The sequence below is a fragment of the Coenobita brevimanus genome, chromosome 26 (genome assembly GCF_032717465.1).
Source record: "Coenobita brevimanus isolate Jiangsu-jjx chromosome 26, ASM3271746v2, whole genome shotgun sequence".
Taxonomy (NCBI): domain Eukaryota; kingdom Metazoa; phylum Arthropoda; class Malacostraca; order Decapoda; family Coenobitidae; genus Coenobita; species Coenobita brevimanus.
In genome coordinates, this window is record NC_136979.1 from 10484350 (window position 1) to 10506248 (window position 21899).

General features: G+C 41.9%; 1 protein-coding gene and 2 non-coding genes across 3 annotated transcripts in view; 2 read left to right on the plus strand and 1 right to left on the minus strand.

Moving 5' to 3' along the window:
- Positions 1-21899, minus strand: part of LOC145393964 (uncharacterized) — a 337089-nt gene that overhangs the window by 42362 nt on the left and 272828 nt on the right. Inside the window, exon 13 of the mRNA XM_080267940.1 lies at positions 13682-13783. Coding sequence (XP_080124066.1) covers positions 13682-13783 — 102 coding nt within the window. The remainder of the gene's footprint in view (positions 1-13681; positions 13784-21899) is intronic.
- Positions 3895-4013, plus strand: LOC145394317 (5S ribosomal RNA). Its single transcript, XR_013896390.1, has one exon. It is a non-coding gene; the product is annotated as a 5S ribosomal RNA (ribosomal RNA).
- Positions 14450-14568, plus strand: LOC145394289 (5S ribosomal RNA). The gene has a single exon (XR_013896362.1). It is a non-coding gene; the product is annotated as a 5S ribosomal RNA (ribosomal RNA).

The window sequence follows — 21899 nt, forward strand, 5'->3', positions numbered from 1 at the left end:
AACTGATTTTTTTCTTTGCAAAAAAAAAATCATGTTTTTTTTTTTTTTTTTAATATATATTTTAAATCTAAAATTTAACAAAAATAAAATCTGAAGGTTTATAAAATTTGTGTATAACTTAGTGGTGGCATTCACTTATTCAGATACTTAAGCATTAAGTTAGCAGATTTTGGAGAATGGTGCCATTAAAAATTGCTACACTGTATGATGGAAAAAATATTTGTACATTTGCATAACTTAGTCTATCTATCTGTATACCTAGGCTGCTTCCCCCAAGGAAAGGGAGGTAGCCGAGACAGGACGACACACTCCCCATTTACTCATCCATTCAAACACATTCATTCGCATCTTAGCCCCAAAGGGAAGAAGGGACAGATCCTCACTGCACCACACCGCACAAGGGTCAACTGCGCAGTGCAATCAGCGACATCCGCAGCAGGGCCCGACAGCAGAGCTGGTTTACCCCTGCCACATCATAATAAACCCATCCCCTTACCCACACCTGACCTGACTAGCTGATCAGACCAAATGCAGGAGAATATCCCCTCAGGGCTGCATCATCATTTATTCATTCACAATTTCTCTCCATTTTTTCTGTCACGCACAGCCACTCTTCCTTGCTCAACAGACATCCCTCTCACAGCCAGCGCTCTCTTCACACTGTCCATCCATCCTATTCGTGGTCTCCCTCTCAGCCTTACACCTCTCACATCAGATCTAGTTATCTTTTTCACCAATCGCTCATTATCCATTCTCTCCATATGCCCAAACCATTGCAACACCCTCTGCTCAACTCTATCAGCCATCTCCCGAACAACTCCAGTTCTCCTTCACACTTCATCATTTCGCATTTGATCCATGCGCGTCACTCCACACATACTCCTCAGACACCTCATCTCCATTACATTCAAACTTTTTCTCTCTGCTACACCCATATTCCATGTTTCAGCCCCATATAATGCAGTCGGTACCTCAACACCCTCATACAGCCTTCTCTTTACATCCATTCTAAGCGAACGACATCTAAACACCTAGTACTGAAATTATTTATGCATCTGAAACAATGAGCCATAAATCTAAAACCAAAGCCATAAAACTAAGTAGGCTATGATTGGTCACTTAAGGTCATGTCATAATAATACAAGCTTAAGATTTTTCTGTGTGGTAATATAATCAGTTCTGGAATATGCTGTCTTGATTATCACTGACAACTCTGCCTTACCCAGTAGTGTACAGACATGACTTGAACAGGTATGTATCTGGATTCTGGGCAGTGGCTTTCAGCCTGAACCATCAGTGGATAGACAGGACATGAAGTTAACAGTATTCAGCATACTGCTTTTGAAATATTAGCTATATAATACACAGAAAAATCAAATAAATAATTTCTTTTTTTTCTTTAACCCTTACACCGCGAGCATGTTTACCGATGTTTTGCGTGTGCCGCGGGGTTATTCGGGCTCCAACAGACTCTCAAAAAATATTTGCCAAAAATCAGTTATTAGTCCTAGAATATTAAAATTACATATGCTTATGGCACATACCTTCAGCTTTCTCCTGGAATGTTTGTTGAGCCTTCGTCAATTACCGTAGGACTTGTGGAGACCTCTGAAGTTGGGTAACGAAGTCTCCACTTTACACTTCCCGACAACCTGTAATATGATTACCACAGCCAGATATTAACACTATAAACACTACTCTATGATTTTCAAGTAGTTTGGGATCCATACTCCAAAAAAACCCCACTGTGAAAGCAATGAAAATTACGAGTGCGTCTGACCGTCGAACTTGCGCTAGTTCTCTCTTGGTACTCTGTCATTTATTATTCATAAAACCCCTCACACTTTATACTGTATTTCTACTACTATATAACACTTATATATATCTACAGTCTTTATCCATAAGTTTCCTTCAGTTGTATTAGTTTATTGTCACTGTAGGGCTTCAATTTCTTTCAGTAAGATACGTAGCATTCACTTTCTCGTCCTGTATACTAGCATTGAGAGTGAATGTCACTTTCATCTTCACTCTCATAACTCATAGTATTCAGACATGCTAGAGTGAAACTTTCACTTTCATTACTCCTAGGGTATATACTCGTATTCTTATAATACTACTCATTTACATTTCTATTTACGTTCTCTATTTTATTTACGTTATTTACATTTCTATTTTATTTACACTGTGTTATGCACTGTCACTTGAAGTAACTTATAAAACTATTTTCCATTGTTCACGTATATTTACATTCATTACTTTCACTTGCTGTTTACACATTATTTACAATTCCACTTGCACTGTTTTACTCAATAGAAAGATCGTAGTCACTCTTTCATCAATTGTCAGCCCTTTACCTCTTTCCACACGAGGTTTAGTAGGGGGTAAAGGTCACAGGGCCCTTTGCATGGGGGTGCAAAAGTCCCTGAAGTCAGCAAGAAGAAACAGACGTACCTCTACTTCAGAAGATGAGAGTAAGCTGATAAGGGAGGGCCGTGGTAGAGGCCTACTTAGGGGATATTCAGTGCTACCAATGTTAGCTCTTGAAACAGCTATGTATAGCACTGAAATGATTGGCAGGAAATCTAGACAATACATTATAAATTAGGTAGTTCCAGGTGAATGTAAATATCACTTAGGCTTCTCCCTTCCCTCCTTACGTGTATATTTATTACAAAAATCGATTATACAGCATATTTCAAGGGGAAAAAAACAGCGAAAATTAGCGAACGAGTGCACGTGAGGTGTTGTCAGGCGATAACTAGCCAATTCCAGGTGTATGGCACTCTCACTTACCTTATTTCTTTCTTGTATATATTATTTGGTATAAGAATAGGGCATAGGGCTTATTTCAATGGATGAAATCAGTGAAAAATTCCAGGGAAGATTTACTTAGTGTAGCACGGCCGGGCAGGCAAGAGGATAGGGTAATGGAGGGGTGGGGTAGGGAGGGGAGTCAAGAACGGGGAGAAATGGCTAAATTGTCAACAATGGATGGGAGTACAGATGAGATTAGGAGTGCTGACTAGTGTTGGACATTGGCAGTACTGATAGATGATACAAGCCCCCACTTGGAAGCCCGGGTGAATTAAAAATAACACAGAATCACAAAAGTGACGCCCCGCGGTATGATCCCTTGCTCCCAAGCGTCACGAAAGTGACGCCCCGCAGTTAAGGGGTTAATAGGTGGGGGCACTCACCATCCACTCATTCAATGTAGTGCTGCTTTTGGGTGTCTGCCCTTTCCTCTCCTCAATCCTTCTTTCCTTCCACCCTCTTCTGTGTTTCTTTCCTTCAGTCTTTCCTCGTCCTTCTGCCTACGGGTGACCTTACACTTCCTCTTGTGACTTTCTTCCCTTCATTGTTTCCTCTTCCTTCTGCCTGTGGGTGACTCTACACTGAGTAACAAGCCAAATGGTTTCCTGTACACCAGGAAACCATTTACTACGCTGGGTGGTAACCATATAACCAAATTTTGGCGCCTGGTGGTTTAGTGCATAATTATTGTGCTGCAATCGGATTGAGCTGGTGAAGGTTTATATCCAAGGGATGGTTGGGGTTTATTGCTCACGTAATGCCACTCAGGGATGAGTGAGGGTGGTCACTCTCATCTTAAATGTCAGGACCAACTGCCTAGCCCCAGGCTCCTACGCTCCTCATGGGGCAACGTAGGATTGGATGATGGATAGATGGAAAAAAAAATCACCAACCCTGTGTATAATTTAATGTTTAGTTTGGATTAAGAATTATGTTTGTATACATTGTGTAATTCTGTCAAGACAACAGAGGGGTAGGGAGGGGGTTAGTGTTGAGAAGCAGGATCGGCTAGTTAGGGAAGGTTCTCATTAGTTCTCGTAGTTCAGTTACGAGTCAGAGTTGTCAGTTAGCCTGCTATTTATGAGTGGCCATACCACGTTGAGTACACCGCTTCCCGTCCGATCAGCGAAGTTAAGCAACGTTGGGTCTGGTTAGTACTTGGATGGGTGACCGCCTGGGAACACCAGATGCTGTTGGCATCCCTACGTCAAGTGGGGTTGGTGGAGGATTAGTGCCCCTCCCTGTAAAACAATTAACTCTAAGCCCTTGGCCACCCCGTTTGGGATACATGGTGTCTGGCAATGAATGAATGAATGAATGAAACATTAATTTTTGTGCTCTTTTTCTCTATAATGTTTTATTTGTGACTGGTTGTTAAATTATGTAATTTTATCTGCGGTTTTATGCTAAATAATTTAGTGTTGCGCAGTGTAAGAAAACTCTGGATAATTCGGATGTCTCAAAGTTGGTAAATGATGCTTCTCTGAGGATGCAGTGGATCATTCTAGTATACAGAAAGCTTATATAAGGATGGAGAAGGGACTAGAGGAGTTTCAGTCCAGTTTAAGTTTAGTGCTTATATAAGGATGGGGAAGGAACTAAAGGAGTTTCAGTTCAGTTTAAGTTTAGTTCAGTGCCAGTGCAGTTAGTGACGATTGTATAGCTCCAGTACTTGTGAAAAGAGTAAAGTGTAGTTGGCATGCATTAAGTGTAATTATCTGGTGATTAAGACTGTCAACTTGAGATGCCAGTGTTTAATTACCACACCTGAGCTGGTCTTGTTGCACACCGAAAGGCTGACCCCACAAAGAATGACTCACTCGGTGATGTCCTTCCTATACTGAGCTATTGTTGTTGAGGCCTGTGGCAGTGTGGAATGGGGACATAACACTATATAGGAAGTACTGTACGTGGGGATGCCCAGGGGAAAGTAGGCAAGGGAAAGGGTGTAGGGAGGCAGCAGTCTAAGTCATGCACACATCATTCACCACCACCACCACAAAAAAGGCAAGATAATGTCACTGACTCCAATGAAATACAGTAAGACCTCACTATAATGGACTAATTGGGGCCTAAGCCATTCCGAAAAAAGCGATATTCTGATAAATGTGACATCTGGACTTCCCCCTGCTAATCCGGACTTTTTCCTATATATCAGATATTAGTCTGGATTGCACCAACGTTTTTTTAACTGTTTTCACTACTATTGCAGTACTGTACTGTGTTATACCTTCACTACATTAATCAGATGGTATAATATATATAATAATACAGTACTGTACACTGACAAACATGTCTTTTATTTACCTTAGTGTGGTGAACACAGCTGAAGTGGTCAGGCAGTCCGGACTGCTTCAGGCTTTATCAGACATTTTCTGATATATAGGAATTTAGTCCTGTAGCTCCTTGAGTCCGATAAAAGTGAATTCCAGTCTATTGAAGTCCATTATATTGAAGTTTTACTGTATACAGTACTCGTCAGAAGTATTCAGCGTTGTCTGCCAGGCGCGCAATACTTATGGCCCAAAAAGAATCACCCATTTTGGGGGGTAAGAATTGAGCCACAAGTTTGAGCTCTGAGCATGACGTCACGGTAGCCTGAGGCCTTCCGAAGCGCTGGTTGGTTCCCGCCTCAGTCGCCCACGGGCTGCCTGAGAGAGAGGAACTTCGCCGAGTGTCCCTCTCAAATTGCGCCATTTTTTACCGAGAGTCCCGCAGTGTTTTGGCCTTCAAAACTTTGTTATGGCACCTACCCGCGAACTATCGAGTGAAATCATATCCCAGATCATTGCTCTAAAGGAGGCAGGCCACCAGACAAAGGAAATTAGTGAATTGGTTGGTGTGGCACGATCGACAGTGCGTCGTTGGTGTGCGCGGTTTCGGGAGGAAAACAGTGGTGAAGTTCCCACAAAGAAACCGAGGTCTGGTAGGCCTAGGAAAACTTCCCCAAGGTCTGTTAATGTTTTAAAACGTGCAGTGGAGTTTAATCCTCGTGTGAGTGCAAGGAAAATTAAGGAGAGCAACCCGGAAGTGTTTGGTGAGGTGTCAGTGAGAACAGTGTCTCATAGGGTGCATGAGCTTGGTTACACAAGTCACAGGCCTGTGAAAAAGCCTCTTCTCACCAAGAGCCAGAGAATTCGTAGGCTTGCCTTTGCTAATAAATATCTAACCTGGGGTGAGGAGCAATGGTTGTCAGTGTTGTGGTCTGATGAGGCAACGTTTAGTGTTACCTGTAACAGAGGAGCACGTGTGTATCGACGCAAAGGTAGTGACCCACTTGACCCACGGTATGTAGAAAACACAGTTAAACATCCTGATTCACTCATGGTATGGGGTTGTTTCTCTGGGAAGGGTTTGGGGAAGCTTGTTGTACTTCCCAAGAACCTCAGAGTGAATCAGGATGTTTACCTGGAGCTTCTGTGTGATCATTTAGGAGACTCCTTCGAGCTAACAGGTGCACGAGTGTTTCAGCAGGACAGTGCACCTGCTCACAAGGCCAAATCGGTCACCAATTGGCTTCGTGACTGCAAGGTATCATTCATGACAGACTGGCCAGGAAATAGCCCAGACCTCAACCAGATTGAAAACCTCTGGTACCTCGTAAAGAAGAGTCTCCAAGGGAAAGACGTGAGCTCTCTGCCTAAGTTGGAAGCCGCCATTCGTGACTCCTGGGACAAAGTACCCCTCCAGCACCTCAGGAGCCTCGCCCTTTCACTTCCAAGACGTCTCAGGTCCGTGAAGAAACGTAAAGGCTACCCTACGAAGCACTAAAGGTAAGTAAAATGCATTATTTATATGTTTTTTCAATGTTGAAAGGTTTGTTTCTCAGGAGGGACACAGGGCGCTCCATACTTCTGACGAGCACTGTATGTCAATGATGCTTGTATCAGGTGAGGAATCATTTTCTCCCATTGAGGATATGAGTGGCTGGGATGTGGCCAATACTGGATAGGAGTTAGATGACAGTTACCAAAGTTACAATGTGAGTGCCAGTGGGGAGGAAAAGGAAGGGGTGGGAAGAAGAACAAGCATGAGGCCTCCCATGCTGTGACACTGTATCCCTTTGTGTGTGGTTCTAGAGATGATTCTGCGCCTGATATCCACACTTTTCTAAGAAGTGGGAGATGAGCAGAAATATAAAGAAATAACGATAAGTGATAACTGCCAGTGATGCTTGTGACTGTAAGTGATAACAGTGGCAGTAACTTCATAATAAATTATATACAATATTGTGTACAAAGGAAAAAGGGAAATAGAAGTATCTTGTAATCATAGGGGCATATGTCTTCTTACTGTAACAGGAAAAGTATATGGTAGGATACTTATTGACAGAGTTAGGGAAATAACAGAGGAATTTGTTGGAGAAGAACAGCGAGGTTTTAGGAAGGGAAGAGGTTGTGCAGATCAGACATTCATTCTTAGATCTTTAGTGGAAAAGTTTCTAGAGAAGGGAAAGAAGTTGTATGTGGCCTTCATGGATTTGGAGAAAGCATATGACAGGGTGGATAGACAAGGATTGTGGAAAGTATTAAGAATATATGGAGTAGATGGGAAGTTGCTGAATGCCATGAAGGGAATGTATGAGGGTGCTAAGGCTGCAATGCATGTGGATGGTGGACTGAGTGAATTTTTCTACTTGAAGGTTGGATTGAAACAGGGATGTGTTATGTCTCCATGGTTGTTCAATCTGTACATGGATAGGGTTATAAAAGAGTTACAAGGTTAGGCAGTGGATGATAGAATGGCCCTAGTGAGAGAGGGCAGTGTTTGGAAACTCCCTGTACTGTTGTTCGCGGATTATACTGTGTTGTTAAGTGAAGACGAAGGGGAGCTGCAAGGCTTGATGGATGAGTTTGGGAGAGTGTATAAGAAACAAAATCTAAAGATGAACGTAGGGAAGAGTAAAGTTATGGTCTCTGAGAGAAGTGAAGTCACTTAATGTACTGTGGGGTTGGATGAGGAGGAAATGGAAAAATGTGAATGCGTTTAACTACTTGGGTAGTGATGAGTAAGGATGAAAGTTTAGAGGGCGAAGTGCTTGAAAGGGTACAGCAAGGAAGAAAGGTTGCTGGTTCCTTGAAAGCAGTGATAAGGAACAGGGAAGTGACCATGGAAATGAAAAAGTTACTACATGGCAGTATTGTGATACCAACTCTAACGTATGGATGTAGAGCTTGGACCTTGTTGTAGGGACAGAAGTCAAAACTGAGAGCAATGGAAATGAGTTATTTGAGAGGTGCATGTAGGTCACATGGAGAGACAGACTGACAAATGAGGAAGTGAAGGAATGCTGTGTGGATGTGGATGTGATAGGAGAAACACATTGAGGTGGTTTGGCTATGTGGAGAAGATGGAGAGTGAGAGACTGACAAGGAGGGTGTATGTGAGTGGGGTGGAGAGGGAGAGAGAGGGAGAGGCCAAGGATGATATGGAGGGATGGAGTGGAGAGGTATATGAGAGAGGGGCATGTGAGCTGGGAGCAGGGCAGTGAAATGGCGAGGGACAGGGCGACATGGAGGCAATTTGTTTGTAGCCACCCCTTACAGGAATAAGGTGTCTGGCAATAGATAGACAGATTGTGTACTAACCCTCCCATCCTCACTCACTCCACCACCCTCTTCCATGCTCAACCACTACCAACTAAGGTGTCTTTGTCCATTTTCTAAAATCCACACCACACAAACCAAGGTGAGTTAAGGCTTCAATTTTTGTACACTTAACCAACAGTGACCTCCTCAAATAAATACCAAGACAAAAATGTGGTATATAAGCTTTTTTTTTTTTTTTTTTTTTTTTTTTTTCCCCACAAGGGTAAAGGTAAATAATTTCTCTTGGCTGCAGCTTATGCATTAAGGCACTCTGCTATCCATTTTCTTTACATATTTACCTCTCTTCTTTGGTAACTGCAAAAAGATACTGAAATCTTCCACAAAAACAAGTCTCTTTCTGTTTACCTACATATCACACACTGTCTCAACAAGCATCAAGTTACACTGTTCTCTACATACATTAAATTTTTGGAACTCACAATTCACATTCTTACCTGTAAACCATTTTGCAAAAGATCCCAATATCTTTTAGCATGCAGCACATCATTACCTGCACACATCAGACTTGAGATACTCCATCCCTCACCATTCATCACCAGTTTCGCTTCCCATTTTCTGACCTCATAATCCCATCCATATATACTTTAAACAATCATGGATATATCATATATCACTGTCTCACTCCAACTGATATTCTACCACTCTCATTTACACATGCTTTACTAGAGTACACACTCTCCAATTCGAAATGGTTGGGTAGAAAGACTTCAAGGAAAATGGAACATTTCTGACTTACAGAAGCACAATGACAACTATGAGAATCTCATGTAATAAGGCCAACAGCACAATCAATAATAAATATGGGGTACCTTGTATTTAGCAATTTATCATCATTTCTTATGCATGTCTGCAAAATATGTTTACTTTTCAAACAAGCATTGACTGTGTGAGGATATGTGATATCAAGAACCCCCATCATGTGGCAGGGAGTTGATATCAGTCCTGAAGCAGAGCCTACATATGGTGGTGCTGTGCACCCTGGATGGAGCATCTACAACATCCATCCATGAGACAAATTTCACTATTGAGGGTGGACCATATATAATGGTCCTCTTCCAAACCACCAGGTGATTTCTTATGTGTTGCAGGGACAGTTCAGTCCTGCTCCTACTCACTGAGCACTGAGCTCTATAGTATGGAGAGGCTTTCTCATGGGTAGCACCACGTAGTTTGTGTAACCGCCGCCAAGGGCCCACGGCAGCACTGATGTTGTTTATGCACTACCTGACAACCATGTCTTTTGAAACCAGCCGATTTTTTTTTTTTTTATGCAAGGAAGAAGGAACCAAAGGCCATGAGCCTGCAATAACAGTTCCCTCCAAGAGAAAAACAAAATACAATAGAGAGCCAAATTCAAGATCCGATCATTTCGAGATGCCTGGACACACTGCGTTTGAAAGACTGGAGATCATAGGCAGCAGGAAACACAGACAGAGGGAGACAGTTCCAGAGCTGACCTGTTGCATAAATGAAAGACCGGGAGTAACGGTTAACTCTTGCATTAGAGAGATGGACAGAAAAGGGATGAGAGTTTGCTGCTAGATGGGTGCTACGCGCACATCGTAGAGGTGGAGGAATGCATGCAGACAGTTCAGAGGAGCAGTGACCATTAAAGTAGCGATAGAAAAGAGATGAAGATGCAACAGTGCGGCAAAGAGACAGAGGTTGAAGGGAGTCAGTAAGAGGAGGAGAGTTAATGAGATGAAAAGCCTTTGACTCCACCCTATTGAGAAGACCTGTATGTGGGGGGCCTCCCCACACATGAGAGTTGTACTCCACACAGAGGCGGATAAAACCCCTGTGAGTCAACAATTGTGCAGGGATAAAGAAAGAACGGAGTCGGCTTAGCACACCCAATCTCTTGGAAGCAGATTTTACAAGATGTAATATGATCTTTCCAAGATAAGTCCCGAGTAAATGAAACCCCAGGCATGTTCAAGGATGATGCAGGATTAAGCTGAATATTATTAAACATTAGTGGGTATACCTGTGGAAGATTTTGTCAGGTTGATAGGTGTAAGAACTGAGTCTTAGATGCATTAAAAACAATCAGATTATTTTTACCCCAGGCAGAGATACGAGCCAAGTCAGACATTAGGTATGCCATAGCCTCATCCCTTGTTTGTTGAAGTAACTGCTGAGATGGGGGTTATGGGAACCGAATGGAAAGGTGAAGGGTGGGGTCATCAGCGTATGAGTGGATAGGGTTAGATGTACAGCTTAGAAGGTCACTGATGAATAAAAGGAAGAGAGTTGGTGATAGGACAGAGCCCTAAGGAACACCACTGTTGATAGATCTAGGAGAAGAACGATGGCCGTCTACAACAGCGGCTATAGAACGACCAGAATGGAAGCCAGCGATGAAGGCACAGATAGAAGGATGGAAACCGTAAGAGGGCAATTTGGAAATTAAAGATTCATGCCAGACTCGATTGAAAGCCTTTGAGATGTCAAGTGCAATGGCAAAGCTTTCGCAAAAGTCCCAAAAGGAGGATGACCAGGAGTCTGAAAGGTAGGTGAGAAGATCACCAGTGGAGCGTCCCTGACGGAACCCGTACTGACGATCCGAAAGAAGGTTGTGATAGGAAAGATGCTTTAAAATTTTTCTATTGAGAATTGACTCAAAAACTTTTGAAATGCAGGACGTTAAAGCAATTGGACGATAGTTGGAGGGTTGGGAGTAGTCACCCTTCTTTGGGACTGGCTGAATGAGAGCAACCTTCCAGCAAGAAGGAAAGGTACAAGTTGATAGACAAAGGCAAAAGAGTTTGCCTAGGCAGAGTGTAAGCACAGAAGCACAGTTCTTGAGAACAACAGGAGGGACCCCATCAGGACCATATGCCTTGTTAGTATCGAGGCCAGTGATGGCTGAAAATACATCAGCTGAAGAAATTTTAATGTCAGCCATGAGGAAGTCAGAGGGGGGAAGTGATGAAGGAACAGCACCGGAATCGTTTAAGGTGGAATTGGAGGAGAAAGTCTGTGCGAAGAGATCTGCTTTATCAGTAGAAGAAATAGCTACAAAACCATCAGTGTAGAAAAGAGGAGGGAAGGATGATGAGGTAAAGTTGTTAGAAAAGTTTTTGGCAAGGTGCCAGAAGAAGCGGGAAGAATTCGAGTTGGAGAGTTGAGAACATTTAGTACGGATGAAAATATTTCTAGCAGAGCGAAGAACAGACTTAGCACGATTCTGGGCAGAAACATAAAGATGATATGATTCAGGGGTGGGTTGGCTCCGGTACCTTTTGTAGGCCCTCTCATTGTCACGGATAGCATTAGAACAAGCGTGATTAAATCAAGGCTTTCTTGCGTTAGTCAAAGGATATGAGAAAAGAATGTATGCTTCCACGCCCAAGAGAATAACCTCCATAATGTGCAAGGCACACTCAGATGGCTCCCAGCCATGGAAGCAATAATCATTCCAGGGAAAATCAAAGAAGTACTGCCTGAGGGCCTCCCAATCCGCGGCTCCAAAATGCCACAGACGACATTTCCCTGGAGGGTCCACAGGCCGTACCGAAGTGATAGAACAGGTTAAGGTGATAAGGTTGTGATTGGAGGAGCCCAACGGAGAGAAAAGATTAACAGTGTAAGCAGAAGGATTAGTTGTACGGAAGAGGTCAAGTACGTTGGAGCTCTCTCCAAGGCAGTTTGGGATACGGGTAGGGTGCTGTACAAGCTGCTCTAGGTCATTAAGGGTAGAAAAGATGTAGGCTTGTTCACCAGGTGGATCAGTGAAAGGAGAAGAGAGCCAAAGGTGGTGGTGACTTTTGAAATCTCCTAGAATGGAGATTTCAGAGAAAGGAGAAATGGATAGAATGTGCTCCATCATAGAAGTAAGATAGTCGAAGAATTTTTGATAATCAGTAGAATTAGGGGATAAGTAAACAGCACAGATACATTTAGTCAGAGAATGACAGGAAAGCCGAAGCCAGAGTGTAGAGAATTCTGAAGAATCGAATTCAGGAAAACGAGAGCAAGATAAGTAGTTGCGTATATATACACAACAGCCACCTTTGGCTTTGAAACGAGTATAGAGAAAGTAGGAGGATATAGAAAAGGGTTTGCTGTCAGTTGCCTCAGACAGCTGAGTCTCAGTTAGAAAAAGAAGGTGAGGTTTAGAGGAGGAGAGGTGGTGCTCAACAGAGCGAAAGTTAGAGGAAAGGCCACGAATGTTGCAGAAATGAAGAAGAGAGTCAGACAGTGGTTCCAGGCACCTCGAGTGGTCACCGGGAGGGGGGCGGAAGGTGGGGGCATTTATGGTCCCCCCCCCCCCGGACTCCGAGGCTGGGTGATGAGATGCCATAATTTTTTTAATTTTGGAAAAGGAAGTGTAGTGTACTGTGCGTGTAGTTTGGTGTAGATAGTTAAAGAAATTTGTATAGGAGAGCATGCTGGCCTACTCTCTGTGTAACTGAGACACTGAAAAAGTTCAGGAAAGGGGGATGGTCAGGAACTAGTCCTGAGGGCTGATGAAACGGGAGCTCCAGCACTCCGTCATCAGCTTTCCATCCACCTTGGGAGTACTGCCCTGCTCGACTGGTGCTACAGTCTACTCCTGCCATGGCCCACTGCTTAGCTTAAGTAGGCAACAGCAAAGCAGAAACAGCAAGCTAAGAATAGTGATCCGATTGCATTACCATTGTGAAGGTGACGAGTGCAGTGTTTCAATGCGGCAGCCAAAGTTGCACACACGCTGCAGAGATAGCCTCTTCATATTACAGAGTTCAGTGCTCCCACTGTCACACCCACACCCACACAGTACTCTGAGCTGGCCCCACAACACATAAGATATTACCAGGTGAGATTCTACAGGACTGCTACTTATGAGCCACCCTGTATTTCCAAGCACCTTATGATGGGAAGGACCCTTGTTTGACCCTGGTGAGATACTGTATGCCACAAGGGGATGTTAGATCCCTACACACTGTATTTGCCGTGCTGTATCTGTAGGATGGTCTCATAGAAGCAGCTGCTTACTTCCAGTCAATGGGTCTGCTCATCCAGACAGACCAGGAATACCGGTATGCAACAACAAAAACAACAAAGTATGAAAAAATATTCTGGAAAGTGGAGATTTTGGAATTCATATTTTTGACTTTGAAAGTTTGTAATGTACCATAAAAAGAGAAGGGGGGGGCTGAGCTCAGAGTGCTGGTGACTGGAAATGCAGAAACCCAATGAATGCCCACAGGAGGACTAAAACTGCCAATCAATTATAAAGCAATGATGCAGCACAACCAAAATACTGTACTAACTCTGCCCAGCTCAAAAAGGAATTTAAACACCTCCTCATCATGGCCACCCACGCTGCAGTCTTTTAGAGTCTCTGGCTCTGCAGTATCTTCTACAAGATCCCGCTGTCAAATACAGATATTGTTAGTGTGAAATTCAAACATTAATGCATATCACATATAAATGTCCTAGCAAGGTAAACTCAACATAAATAAATTTATTTAATACAAAACATGTAAAGATGTGGCACTGCAATGGGCTCATCCTGTCTTCATATAAGCACAACAGAATATGAATGGACCACATGAGTGCTGGTTGAGCTGAGGGAAGAAATTCTTTGGCTTCACAGAGATTATTAAAAAAAAAAAAAAAAAAAAAAAAAAAAAAAAAAATCCGTCTCTAGAAATTTTGTAATTAATCTCTTACACGTAAAGCTGACAGCAAAACAGGGACTGAGCCAAAATCCTGATGTCTAACTGGTTCAACCTGATAAATGACTATTCATATTCCTTTTGTTTAAAACATGCCTTGAGATGCACGCCATTCTTTGTTCACTCAAATACATTATTAATAACGTTGTCCTTGGTTATATATATACAAGGATTCTACCACCCATGCAAAATATTTAATCAGACTATAATATAAGCAATATCTGGAAATGATAAAATAACAATGTTAACCCTGGAGCCAGGTTTCCAAGGGCTTCAATGATGTGTGAATGAGTCTGTGGCCCATTTCACTTGGCATGTGGTAAATAACCCTCCCTCATTTGTGATTTCTCTATCCTTGTTTTTAACGGCCATACCACGTTGAGTACACCGCTTCCCGTCCGATCAGCGAAGTTAAGCAACGTTGGGTCTGGTTAGTACTTGGATGGGTGACCGCCTGGGAACACCAGATGCTGTTGGCATCCCTACGTGTCAAGTGGGGTTGGTGGAGGATTAGTGCCCCTCCCTGTAAAACAATTAACTCTAAGCCCTTGGCCACCCCGTTTGGGATACATGGCGTCTGGCAATGGATGGATGGATGGATTGTTTTCCAGATTCTACCTCACCATATCCTGAAGTAGAATAAAAAAGGTCAAGATCAAAGTTATGCTTGTAACATTATATTTGACAATCCAGTGGTTCTACCCCTCACAGGGTGATGTCACTTGCCATCAAGCAATAATTCCATTATCAATACACTGACTCTCTTTCTTCACCAATAGATGGTGAGAGGTATAAAAAAGAAAGAAGGAAAAAGAAAATACATCATGAGAAACAAATACCAGTATGCCTAGTGAAATGAGATACACAATCAACGACACATCGCTCAATCATTGGAATCCTGGCTTCACCGCAAAAGTATAATCATTTGTATATTTTTTCTTCATAAATACACTTTACATAAAAGCTGTAATGTCAATCATTCAATTATCAAGTAAAAGAAAAAAAGAGTGACAAGCCTTTGTCCTGTGCTTCACTATACAGACTGTACTTTATCAAACCATTTAAATCACTTAACAATTCCTTAGCTTCATCATATGTTCACTATATATTAACCTTCTCAGGAACAATGACACGAATCATGTCATATCAGTGTGGGACTGAAGAGTAACTAATGATGCATTTTGCATCATTTTGGAAAAAATTATTTATCAGATATCAAGCTTTCATAAAAAATGTGTCAAACTTGGTTGTATCATAGAGAAGAGTATCACTATGCCAAAACTGTCTCGTCTATTTTATGGATGCCAGAGGAGAAAAAGCAATCATGCACTGTTGGCAATTTTTAAAGTTTTTGGTGGTTTACTAAAAAAGTATTGGTCGTATCGAAATTCTGAAAGCACCATGAGAAAGCTTGTGAAATTCTACACCTAGACATATGCCTTGCTTTTGAGTGGTGCAGACAAAATTTTTCGCTGGGATGGCAGGAATTTTTTTCAAAGTGAGTTTTACCCTTGATCAGTTTATTCTCACCGCATTTCTGTAGTTTCACTCAACAGTTTTGTTGTTTTTATTTGCTTACGTTATAGTAGATACGCTTCCGAAGATGATGGTATATATACTATTTATAGTGATATAATCAATTTCTGGAGGTTAATTTGGCCATGAAACTTTTTTTTTTTTTTTAAGCAGTTCTCTAAATTGGTTTCTGAGCTCGGTTATCAGTTTTGTTCATAACATAAAAACCTACAGGAAATTTTCGGTTCCTGAGAGGGTTAAGCTACCAATCACAATGAACCTACAAAACCAACTACCAGTAAAAATGATCCATGCACCAAACTAAATGTCCTGGTGAACAATACAGATCTATCTTCTGAATTACTGGGTCAACTGCCACCAAGCAGTTAAATCAACCCCTCTGGACATTCCTGCAACAGAGACTACTTGCTCTGGGGTTCCTAAATGCAGATCTACAGAAGTATCTGTACATCCATGATCAAAATTTTGCTGACAATTCCCTGCTGGTTATGGCACTGTAAGGTTATATGAAAAATTTGTATGTGGGATGGATGGCATTATAAAGTACAGTAAGACCTCCCTAAGTTGGCATAATAGGGGCTGAGGCCTTGCCAACTTAGGCAAACTGACAACTTTTGAGAATCACCTCCCCCTCCCCCAAAAAAAAAATTTGTTAGGCTGGTAATAGTAATCAACCTCTTCCCCTTTTCGCAAAGCATCTGTCTGAAGAGGCCCTTCCCAGTTTGGTAACTTTAAACCCCAGCCACACAGCCTCTTCCAAGAAGCAGACTACGGAAGGGTTGGTATGCTGCAGAGGTGCTTTCTGGGAGAGAAACTGTGAGCTTGGTACGCTGGAGGAGAGCAAGTTTGCCGTCATTTGTTTTATGTTTACTCTCTCGTGTGACAATATTACTAAAATAATATGCTAAATCTGATAAACCACGACTCCAAATCGGTCCAAAGGTAGGAAATAGTTTTAATACTTGATACTTTAATACCTGAGAGGTGGTTCACTGGTGGTTAGGATTCCAGCAGCTAGAATTTAGCGGTTTTGTTTGATGGTTCAGCTAGGTTAGAAATAGGATAGGTTAGGGAAGGTCAGGTTATCTAACAGACTTGTACACCATTCCACTTTTCATTACTGTCTTCAGAAAGGTAAGCACGTGGTATAATTTAAGGCCGTGATTAGGATTACGGCAGTTAGAATTTAGCGGCTACTACCGTAATCCTAACCATGGTTAGGATTACAGCAGCTAGAAGTTAGCAGTTTTATTTGGTGGTTCAGTTATGTTAGAAATGACTTTGGTTAGGTTAGGTTAGGTTAGGTCAGGTCCAATCAGTTTAGGTTAGGTTAGGTTAATACTGCTACAATTCAGCTTAAACTGCTAGAATTTAGAGGTTATGATTGGTTTTTCTACTATGTTAGAAATAAGTTTTGTTAGGTTATGTAGGTTAAGTTATGGCTACCATAAAATGGAAGTGATTAGGATTACAGCAGCAAGAATTCGGCGGTGAGAGCAGTAACCCTAACCATGGCCTTAAATTATACCATGTGCTTGTCTTTCTGAAGACAGTAATGAGAAGTGGAATGGCGTACAAGTCTGTCAGATAAAGCGCTCTTGGAAATAGGTAGTGAAGTTGCCTGGATCACCACAGTACAAGACACAGGTAACTTGGGAATGGTAGAAGTCAACGACTGGGCTGTGTGCATGTAGCAGTAGTTTGATTATAAATGTGTAACACCAGTCTCCTAAAAATCCATAGTATCGCACACACAAAATGATAACAAATATTTTTAAAAATTGATAGCGCATTTAATGAATGTTAAAGTCATAATTATTTACATGAATATGGTATCAATATAAAACAAGATACCAAGATATTTGCAAAGAGGCAGGTGATGGTCCTGCTTCATGTTCTAGTACTTTTAACCCGAGGTAGACCCCTTTGCGTGCCGTAAGATGAACCTCTTCGCTTTAAAACTACAGCTGGAGCGACATACAGGTTGCTTGTTGGAAGAGGTTGTTTAATACTACCAGCCTAAGATCGCTTACCATGTTTGCATACAGCAGCAGGGTGTAATCCAAACGTAGAGGAAGCCTTTTGGTAAGATATAGAGGTTATCACTTCTGTGCACAATTTTGTAAGCATAACCACACTTAACATACAGTGAGCCCTTATGTTTTGTGTGATTTGGGTTCATGAATTTACCTTTCGCACGAAAGCCCAAAATTTCCAAGAACTTATGTCTCACAAGCAAGAATTCACTTTTTGCGTCAGTATATGGGATCCGCCATGTTGTTTGCATGGTTCCCACCAGCTATGAGACTGTGTGTATGGTGTTCTGGTAGTGATCGCAGTTGTGGTCACTTTTTTTTACCTTTCCCTTCGTTCAGCTATTGTCCTCGTCTGGTCTACCTGAACTGTATTATGGCTCCCTCTTCATTCATTGGAGGACTAGGTGATGGTGAAATACTAGGAAGTTCAAAGGATGGAGGCAAGAAGAGAAAAGAACGCTGTGAGTATTGAGTTGGTGTGAAGAAGAAAACATATTCATGACAGGATAAGATGAAGATTATTCTGGCTGGTGATCCATTTATTTAATGTTTCTTAATACAGTATCTTTATCATATTCATATGGTTGTCGGTTACTCTGGTATCCTGTTTTATGAGAATTATACCTCAGAAGTGAGAAAAAGAGTGACTTTGGGAGGGGCTCTAGAACCAATTAGCTTTTCTAGAACCAATTAGATTTTTTACCACTAAATTAATACTTTTCAGTTCATGAAATTCTGGTTTCACGTCAACCTCATGATACCAATTAGACACGAAAATTATGGGCTCACTGTGCTGTACACTTAATCACACTTAACATACTGTACACTATACGGGTGGTGGCTTGGGTAAGACTGAGCTCCAAGTGATGTGCGGCGCGGATGCTCGGTATGTTTATACCACCAAGTCAGTACACTGCCAGCCGACAACTAATGTGCCTACTTAATTTTGACTTCTACCAGTTTGAAAGGGATTACCTGATGCGCCATGCCTCACATGATGCTGAGTTTGGCTTGTTATTATTTGGCATTTTACTGACTTAAGGATCAGTTTTGCCACATGGTCAATTTTCGAAAATGATTTTCTTAATGAATATTTTGGAGCCGTACCGACTTATATACAATTCCGATTAAGGGAGGTTTTACTGCACACAGTACAACAGAAAGGTACACAGTAATTAGGAAGTATCATTTCCATCCATCCATCATCTAATCCTGTGTTGCCCCATGAGGAACATAGGAGCCTGGGGCTGGGCAAGTTGGTCCTGACATTTAAGATGAGAGTGTCAGCATCATTTCCAATCAACAAAATGCCATTTTCTCATGACTGTACAAATTGTACCATAAAATACTGGGACAAATTCTGCTCATGCTGACAAACTGACCATGCCAAACCTGATCAACATGACCTACTTATCTCTGATGCCCTGAATGTGCCATCATATGTGCAAAACTATATCCTGAATCCTTCAATCTGTACCACTCAAACAAAGTTGTGATTATAGTGGCAGAGATACTAGTAGTGGCTGTGGGAGTGACAGTCATGTTACGATGGTGGTTATGATGGTGGTAGTGTTACAGTGGTACCAATGATTGTGGTAATGATGAAACAGTAGTGAGATGGAAGTGATGATCATGTTGGTTGTGATAGTGGTAGTTAGTAATGTTAGTGGCTGTGGTGATACTCATTTTCAAAATACTAATGCCTGGTACATCCATTAGGGTTCAAGTAATGAACATGAAGATACAACAAAGCCGTGGTCACATGGAGACATTTTTTTATAACACCAAGTGCAAAGAAGGTCTTCACACAAGTAGTTCTATCCAAACAAAAAAAACACGCAAACGTTGCTAGGCAAGCAAAAGACGAACACTGGTCACTGTCTTCTCTACTGTCACAATGATATAAGCATAAGTACAGCAACGAAAATAAATAAGAAACGTTTAAATGTTAACCCCTTTGCACAATGCGACTCAAAACGAGTCAATACGGTTTTAGTCTGAAGAGGAACCTATGACGCACTTGCAGTGGCGGCTTGAAGGGATACCGATTAGGCAATGCTGGACAAAAATATTCACCAAAACTTATGTTTTAGCATGAAATGCGTCAATATTTGGTGCATCATAGGGGAGGGTGTCTATTTCCAGGCCAACGCTCTCAAACAGTCGGCATTCTCTAGGTTTTTATTTGGGGGGGGGGGGCAATTTTTAGCAATTTACTTGAAAACTATTGGTCGTATCAGAATCCCACCCATGTGAAAGCTCATGAAATTCTGCATCTAGACATATGCTTAGCTCTTGCATCATGCAGGCAAAGTTTTGTGCTACCCTGTAGGGAAATTATTTTCATTGTTGAACAACAGTATTCTCACCTCATTTTGGTACTTTCACAGTACTTTAACTCATTAATTTGGTGTGTTTTTATTAGCTTATCATATAGTATAAACATCAGGGAAGATGATGGTACAATTTATATCACTATGGCCAATTTCTGGGGCAAATAAAATACATGGGAATGTTTTCCTTTGTGCATGAGTCCAGCCTGCTCTTGTGTCATTTTCTCTGATCATGTCACACACACTTACAGAAAACTTACGATGCACGAGGGGGTTAACATGAATGATGCTGTTCTGCTACTGTATCATTTATAAATGCTCCAGAATCCTTGGATTAATCAGCCTTGGTCACCTAATGGTGGCTCTCCATGCTATGCAATCTCTAGCAGTCTCCCTATTCAGCCCCTTATCCCTAAGGTCACACTCTATGACCTCGTCCCAGGTCTTTTTCAGCCTGCCTCTTGCAACCCAACCCTTGACGTTCACATCTCACTTTTCGCACCCAGCTGACATCCTCCATCCTCTCAACATGCCCAAAAGATCTCAATCTATCCCCCTCCTCATCACAGCAAAAATACACTCCTATCCCATCCTTAAACTCAACTCTTCAACTGTCTTGCATTCAAGACACACTATACATCCATCTAATCACGGCCATTTCTGTACTACTGAGCCTATGAATATCCTCTTCCTTTACTGTCTATCTCACTACCATACAGCATTACACACCTGACACATGCTGCATACAAAGATCCCTTAGCAAGGAAGGAGAGCCCTCTGAATCCCAGGAGAGGCAACAGCTCCCTGAACTTCCTCCAGCCACTTCTCACTCTGGGCATGGCCCCAAATAACAAAACTCTTCCACTCACTCAATCAGCATTATCTCAGTCTGCCTTTAATACCAATCCATCTCTTATGCACCCACTTATCACAAATACTGCACAAGCTGGAATTACTTCCCACACCTTTGTGGCAAACTGCACATCACCACACTCCCTCTGCTTTGACAGTGCAAACACCGGCCCATGATATCATCACTTTTGTATTATCCACATTTACTCTCAAACCCTTGTGCCCCATACCATCTCTCCATTTCTGAAATATTTCCTCTGCCTCACTCTCATTCTCTGCAGTCAACACCAAGTCATCAGCAGACAACATCTCCCATGGCAGTCTACTTCTGAAGTCATGTGAGAGTGCTTCAGGCATTATGACAAACAATGAGAGGTTCAAGACTGACCCCTTATGCATGTCAACAATCATGGAAAGCTCATCACTCAACTCTCCATTCACTCTCACCTGGGTCTGAGCACCCACATAGCCATAACCACTTTAACCGGCCACTCTTCAATCCCAAACTTTCTAATTGCCCACTTCACCACCTCCCTAGGGACTCTGTCAAAGGCCTTCTCCAAATCATAAAAAACAATGTACAGCTCCCATTTCTTACCTATGTATTTTTCCTGAAGCTGTCAGACAATGAATATGGTATCAGAGGTCCCTTTGCCTGGCATAAACCCAAACTGCATCTCATCAATAAAGTACATTCTCCAATTTTGCAAGAATATGGTTGACAAAAACCCTCGCAAAATCAAAATTCGCAAAACTGAGACAATTAAATATATGAATTATTGGCATATTGGTTGACATCACCCCAAGGGAAGCACTTTTTCCCACTCTTTCTTTACGATGATAAATGGACAAATATGAACTGATGTACTGTACAGTAATATTAATAAAAAAAACATCATAGGTAAAAAAAAAAAAAAAAAAAAAAAAAAAAAAAAAAGACATTTACACTAATGTGAAGACTGGTGTGGTGTATGGGACTGGTGGCAGGGCGAGGCTTGGGTATGGCTACTGTGGCCCCGCGGGGCCTACGTCATCACTATTCTACCATCAAAT